The following is a 7,579-nucleotide window of genomic DNA, read 5'->3' on the forward strand; positions in this document are numbered from 1 at the left end:
GGTCTACTGGGTAGTCCCTTAGTAGTACTTAGTCAATTTCAATCTTAATCAGTCAATAATAGTCAATACTTCTCTTGTGCCCTCTTTCTAGGGGGTAGTGGTGGGCGCTTGTTCGAGGCTGGCCGCTTATTAACTTTTCCTACCTATTGGGTGGGCGCTTATTCGAGGTTGGGCGCTTAGTCGAATAATTACGGTATACTGTTTGTTTGTCATTTTTTTTTTCTTTCGAATGACGCGACAGAGTTGTGCATGTGTAAATGGAACCTATAAATCTAACCGTAAGTAGCCAACCCGAGGAAGGCGCTCTGTGAGAGCATTTTGGAAATATCCTGTCAAAGATAAATCAAGCGCCTCGATATTGTTTCAAGTGTATATGCGCAGTTCTTCAAAATTGAATATTTCGTAATCGTAGCCGTTTATCTAGCTCCTTTTAGTTATAAAATATGAATCTAGGATCAACGTTTTTTTTTAGTTTGGTGTAAACGTTATGTCGGTCTCTGCATTGAGATTCCTCGTATGAAAGGGGAGGGGATGCTCGTTGTCTCGCTCAGGGGTTTAATTTCCGGATTTTCGGTCCCACTCACGTAAAAAAATTCACGCTGTTCCGGGCAAAACGCCAATATTTCTAGATGTCGAGGTCACGTTAAGAGTCAGTTGCACATAAAGAAATACACCGTATACGAATATAAATTATATTTATGTTATTTAAGTATCGTTAAAAAGCCTGAACCCCTCCCAGATTGGTCTCTTTTAGGGGGTTCCTTTTAATGTTTCAACGAAAAATAAACGGTTACAGTCTGTACTCGAATCAACCGTTGACGTGGAGGGGAACTTATTTCATTACAGTGTATATCTATTTTCTTTTCATGGGTGGAAGATGGTTCACCTAGTTTAAGACATCCTGGGTGCATTGTTGGATTCTTGTTTTGGGCTCAAAACTAACTTGATATTGATATTTGCTCAATTCTACAGTGATGGCTAATAACGAATATACATAGAATATATAAATAAAAGATTAATGGAGAGAATTCCCTCTTTTACAGGGGAGTATACCAGTTCAAGGCAACAAAACATACGGAGCTGGGACGGACCATTATTTTCTTGGAGAGGGTGGGGTATGAAAAATTTTCCTCTGCAAACTTTTGTTTCGAAATTCCTATGTTTTGTTATACATATCGTGTTTGCAAACAATTTTCTTTATCTTTCTAGGCCCTGCAAGCAATTTTTTTTTTCAATATTTTTCATAATAATAATCATAATAAAATATATACCGGTAAATACATAAATCGGGTTTTACCTTGTACATGTTCTGGAAATGATTAAAAGTAAATCGTGACATTGGGTGACTTTTGTGACGTGACACAAGTCCCAGTAGCATTTGAATATTAACGCAATCTCAACAAGAAGCTTGAGTAGCTTGAAACCGGGTGGTTAATGTTTAACCACTCTTTTGGCTAACAAGAAAGCCTAAAGCTTTTAGACGTACCCAGTAGCGTTTATATTTCCTTTTGTTGCTGTTCAACAAAAAGTGTGTTACGTTGAAGCATGACATGCAATATATACGATAGTCGACCGTCAGTCTTTAAGGTCAATGGCACCTTGATCGCTTTTGAAGGTAGAGATATCAAAGTTGTTTTCGTTCTACTTTCAAAACTCATAAAATATAACGTGACTCTTTCATTTATATCTCGTACTGGCCATTAACAACTGAGCAGCAATTCTATTTTGCTCTGTGGTCTAAGCGATGATTTATTGTTGATATAAACACATAGAAAACGCGTGTAACGCACGTAATGTTAATCCCTTAAGTGGCAAGTAATTTAAAACATTTCCTCCGTCCCATTCCCCTTCCTCCATGGAGGCAATTTCAAGTAGGTGATGAAAGATGACCGGTTTTAAGCCAATCAACATACGTGACCTTCAATGCCCTACCGACAAAAAAGAAAGCCTAAGGCATTTAGACGTACACACAGTAGCGTTTTATTACCTTTTGTTGCTGTTTAACAAGAAGTGCGTTATGTTGAAGCATGACATGCAATATATACGATACTCGGCCGTCAGTATTAAAGGTCAAAGGCACTTTGATCGCTTTTGAAGACTTTGAAGGTAGAGATATCAGAGTTGTTTTCGTTCTACTTTTAAAACGCATAATATATAACTTGACTCTTTCAATTATATGTCGTACTGGTCATTTCTAACTGAGCAGCAATTCTATTTTGCTCTGTGGTCTTAGCGATGATTGTTGAGTTAAACACACGGAAAACGCGTATAACGCACGTAATTTAAATCCCTCAAACGGCAAGTAATTTTAAACATTTCCTCTGTCTCATTCTCCTTCCGCCACTGAGGCAATAGACCATTTTACAGTTGTCTACCAAGTGACCAGGCCTTTGAATGGTAGCGAGGCTGCAGGTGACCTTGCATTGATACAAACCTCTTTGCTTTATTATGTAAATGAAACCTAGTTAGCATCAAAACAACGTGATTAACACAAAAAAAGCAGTGAGGTCTGTATCAAAACAAGGTCACCTTCAGCCTCACTTTCAGTCAATGGCCAGGTCACTGAGCAGACAACTGTAAAATGGTCTATTTCAAGTGGGTGATGAAAGATGACCTGTTTTAAGCCAATCAACATGCGTGACCCCCACCCGGTTAATGAAACTTATAGGATATATAGTATCTTTCTTTTGGTATACGTCACGTGGGACGATGACGTCACATCACGTGACAATTACATCATGATGTCAAAACAGCCGCAATCTTGGATCCGCCATCTTGGATTTCGATTTTTTTTTCGAAATGACAGAAAACCGCCCAAAATTACGTACTGCAAAGTACACAAAATCAATAAAACTGTGCTTAAAATCCGTAAAAAGGTAAAAATTAATTGTATTAAAGTTAATTTTCATTAAAAGAAACACGAAAATTACAAATTTGAGAAAACATGCCTATCAAAATGCCGTTGCCGTGGTGATGTCAAGTTCCTGACGCAACATCCTATCCAACCAAATTGTTCCCAGATATATTTTAGGTAAACTCAGAAAGTTTGGCAGGGTTTAGTTGAATCTTGAAAAAGTAATAAGCGTTCAATGTTAGCGCAGGCCTCGATCAAAAGCCCCCCCCCCCCCCACGCCCCCCACGCCCCCCACGCCCCCCCGGTCTGAATAGGGTTTAGACGTAATTGGTGTCGTTTCACACCGCACTTGAGCCGAACGTGCGCTCCAACACAGGGGCCTGATACGCACGGCTAGGCATACCTTCGACTTTTAGCGAAACGTGAATTATATACTGCCTTTTTCGTCTATGTCAAAGGTTTTGTTTAAAGCCACTTGTGTGAAAATGGGATTAATGTTCATATCAAGGAACACTGCCATTTAACTGTTTATGATTATATGATATGAAAGTTTTTACATCAAGAATCCTTGCAAAATAGGAACAGGAAAACGTAATTCTGATAATATTGCATGACAAAGTTTTAGATAATGTGCCAGGAGTCTTTACGCGCGAGTTTTACTTCCGTGATTCATCATAAAATGGCGGTTCAAGCACCTCACATGCTTCGTGGACTTGTATCACCTTTACAGCTTATAGCGGCGCTCATAATGTTCATAACGGGAATTTTCGATCGACTCCGTCGTATATTCGTCCCAAGTTATATTGTCATGCCAGTTTGGACTGGAGTGTTGGTAAGTTTGGATAATTCCTACGGACTGTGTCACAGGTGATTTGCTTGATGAATAAATCGATCTATTTCACAATCGATTTTACACAGTTGTTTCATCATCCATTGTTGAATCAAATGTGTATGATTTCACAGAAATCAGCTGAAGAATCAAGCGCGCGAATGCCGCATTATTATTGGAAGAATCAAACCTTCATCCAAACAGCGAGAATAGGGTTGAAAATACGACGCGCAGCGGAAGAGAGTTGAAAATACGACGCGCAGCGGAGCATTTTTGACGAAATTCTAGATTATTGGATAGCCGATGAATCACTGTCTTGAATGTTTGATATATCCTCTCAATCGAAACAAAACAAAAAAAACAAGGAGTAAACGTATAAATAAAATCGTAAAAAATCTATGCTAATTAAGATTGGGTATCCATCGTCACGGATACGATTTTCATTGTTTTAACTTGATGAATTATTAGTTAGTGAAATTGCGAAGTGTAGAATCATACTTGCATGAATATTATTTTGTCCATGCGAGGAATCAAACATTTCTTTGAGAAACAATGCGAACAATCTTGTGTGCAAGACTGCAAATCTTGCGTAAGATCACACGGCGAGTTCGAAGAACCAAGTAGCATTATTACAATCTCCTTTTGAATAAACTATACTGGATTTCGGACTCCAAAACAGTTTTCCCTCATATATTTAACACAGGTACTATCGGGGGTGGAAGCGGAATCATGAATCATAAATCGTAGCTGTAAAATTAGTAGAAAAAAACTTGGGAATCATGAATAACGGAGATTGCTGAAAGAATCATAATTAACAAATGAATGCTTCCATCGATATTGGAGGCTTGTGAATACAGAATGTAACAACAATTAAGCTGATGGGTCATTTTGCTAAATTCGTAACAAATATATTCCACAAATCCATGGCGCCGAAAAAATTTTTGGGATTAAAGCCCTAGTCAACCGCATCCACAGTATCTGTTCACCTAATATGCTTAAATCTGAACTAAAACGGCTCAAAACGATCATATCTTGGAACAATTTCCCCTCGCGCATTGCAAACGGGGTTGTCCTAAAACCAGGAATGCCAGAAACCCGGAAAACCGGAATGCCGGAAATCCGGATAAGAAAGCCCGGAATCCTAAAACCCGGAATGACCTTTTTTGTGCACGTCTTTTCAAGATAAATACTTGGAAATATGTTATTTTTTCGGGAAATTGGAAGTTTGTTACGAGTTTCCAATTACGTTGCGAGTTAGCGAATCAAACTGTCAATTTCGATACAAAGTTCCCAACTTCGGCCCGACTGGACTTCGCAATTTAGCTTTGTTCCAAAGTCATGGCGACATCTGAACTCAGTGATTTTAAAGGAAACAAGTTGCGGCGGGAATATTCCAGCGATTCTTGTGGCTCAAGTGGCAAAACAAAGTGTTATTATGTAGGTTAAGTCTATTGACATGTCAACTGAAACTATCTCATGGGAAAAACTTGTAGAAAAACAAATGTATATTCTCTTTTTAGACAGATACAACTGAGATTCAAGTTTTGTATGAAAAGAACTCAATAAAGTTTGTATTTTTTATTTAAAAATTATTATTATTATTGTTGTTAAAAATATTATTTACAAGGCTAAAAAGTTATAAAATTTAGAAAGAAACCAAACGTTTACGCCTTTTTGTCATCATGGGTGACTGAGAAGTATAGTTCCCATTGTATCTCCCCAAATAAATTGTAAAAAAATACTGAGATTGTAAAAAAGGCTAAACAAAAAAATGCTAAACAAAAAATGCAAAATAAATAAATACATTAAATATTCCAATATTCAAAGTTATCTATCTGGCAGGGTAGTCAAAACTCAGCTGGCATTCGCAAAAAATAGATTAACTTGGATTTTTTTTTTCAAGTTCACTTATATTTTATTGTGCATTTATAATTCAATTCATCCATCTTTAGATCTTGATCACTGCCACCGTGGGTGTTTCCGTGGGAACAAAACTGAATCTTGGATCAAATTCACGCGTGGTAAGAAATTGATTTATCGAATTTTGTTCTATTTGAAGATGATCATGATTATTATATTTTTTTCTGTCTGTTTATACAGTGCACTTGTTTATCATGCAATTAAACAGCATCGCCTTTTCTGAGAGTTAAAAGTAATACTGTAAGACTATTTTATGAGCTATGTGTACTTTTGACACTTTGCAGTTGAGTTATTTTAACATGGCCCAGTTGATATAGTTATTTGCAAAAAAATCACAAAGTTATCAATATCAAAAACAAAAAAAATGTGTGACCAGTTTCCATCACTGGTCTAAAAATATATACATGAATGCAAAATAAGAAAGAGAAAAGGAAAAAGGAAAATAAATTAAAACAGACATTCTCTGGTCTGGTGCCAGCTCTGTCAGTTGGTCAATCTATCACAAACACAGATAATATAGCCCAATAAGAAATTTGGAATACTACTGCAAGACGTGGGTGACCTTTTCATGGTTTAGAATGTCTCGCTTGGTACCGATTACACTGTTTACCTATAGATATTTTAATGACATTCCTCCGCATTGATTAGCGCTCACATTAAGGAAATGGCGGCAATTTATTTTTTGTGGAAAAATAAATAATAAACGGAAATGTTAACTTAGCCAGTACGATTGTAATAGCCATGAATGGCGTCGAACGTGCGATGGAAAAACTTGGTTATTCGCTCTACAAAGGAGAACTTTACAAGAAAGTTCAATCTTCTAAATATACATTCAGTCAGGCGCGTTTACACGAGCGAGAACATTGGGTACGGACCCGTCAAAAAATTGGTCCGGACCACACCACTTTTGTAGAGAAACAGTCAAATCAAAACGGGGCCATAGGCGCCTATGGCCCCGTTTTGATTTGACTGTTTCTCTACAAAAATGGTCAGGTCCGGACCAATTTTTTGACAGGTCCGTACCCAATTTTCTCTATCGTGAAAACGCGCCTTAAGGTGGCCCCGTTTTGATTTGACTGTTTCTCTACAAAAATGGGTGAGGTCCGGACCAATTTTTTGACGGGTCCGTACCCAAATTTTTCAGTCGTGTAAACGCGCCTAGTTGCACAGTGAAGAGGTTTCTATCGGCGGTGCTCGGCACAAATGAAAGCTACAAAGAAACCATAATAAAACACCTTCACAAGCTTTCCACTGACCGAAGCCGTGTCGCTTAAGTCCTAGTTTTAGATATCTGTCTTCCTCTGGAGTGAACATTACATTTTTTTCTTCTAGTGCCAATTTCTGTTTGTCTAACATATCGTGTTTTAGTGATATCTTCGTCCTCGTCGGCTGGTGAACTATCGCTGTTATCATCATTTTGCTCTTACGAAGAAGTTGACTTGTCTGAAAGTCTCGTTCGCACTTCCATTTCTAGCTCCGTTCCCTTGTCGCCGTGTAGTTTTTCCAAACATTTGTGCGCTTTGCTAGCGACCTTGCGTGATCGTTGTTTTTGATAGTGAACTTTTGCCACGACTGAGCTATGTTTCTGGTCCTCGGAAATTGTGCTCTGCGCACTGCTGCTAAGATGAACGCACTTGCCTGTTGCATCGCAGACCAGTTTACTCATTAGTTCTCCTAGCTTGTTGTGTTGTCTTCCATTTCTCGAGGGCGAATGTGATTGATGTAGCAATCTAATACTTGCATGCTAGTCTCGGTCAGGTAAAGAGAATCAAAGCCATATCTTCCTGCTGTTTTGAACATTTTCTGATCAATGAATCCGCCGTTGGTTTTAGCTTTATTCACCATCTCAACAGTCAAATACGGATATGTCTTCGGACGTGAACCTTTAACGGCCTTGATGATAAAATATACGGCGAGAAATTTGGTAGCAAAAGATAACTCAAATGGAGATATCGAACCTCGATTATCCTTGCATG

General features: G+C 38.1%; 1 protein-coding gene across 1 annotated transcript in view; it reads left to right on the plus strand.

Moving 5' to 3' along the window:
* Window positions 1-3,323: 3,323 nt before the first annotated feature.
* The window catches only part of LOC144665124 (uncharacterized), a 10,340-nt gene continuing 6,084 nt past the window's right edge, over window positions 3,324-7,579 (plus strand). Inside the window, exons 1-2 of the mRNA XM_078526297.1 lie at window positions 3,324-3,686; window positions 5,636-5,704. Of these exons, the coding sequence (XP_078382423.1) occupies window positions 3,483-3,686; window positions 5,636-5,704 (273 nt within the window). The 5' untranslated portion in view covers window positions 3,324-3,482. The remainder of the gene's footprint in view (window positions 3,687-5,635; window positions 5,705-7,579) is intronic.

This window comes from Oculina patagonica, chromosome 9 (assembly GCF_052425735.1).
Source record: "Oculina patagonica isolate OP01 chromosome 9, crgOcupat, whole genome shotgun sequence".
Lineage (NCBI taxonomy): Eukaryota > Metazoa > Cnidaria > Anthozoa > Scleractinia > Oculinidae > Oculina > Oculina patagonica.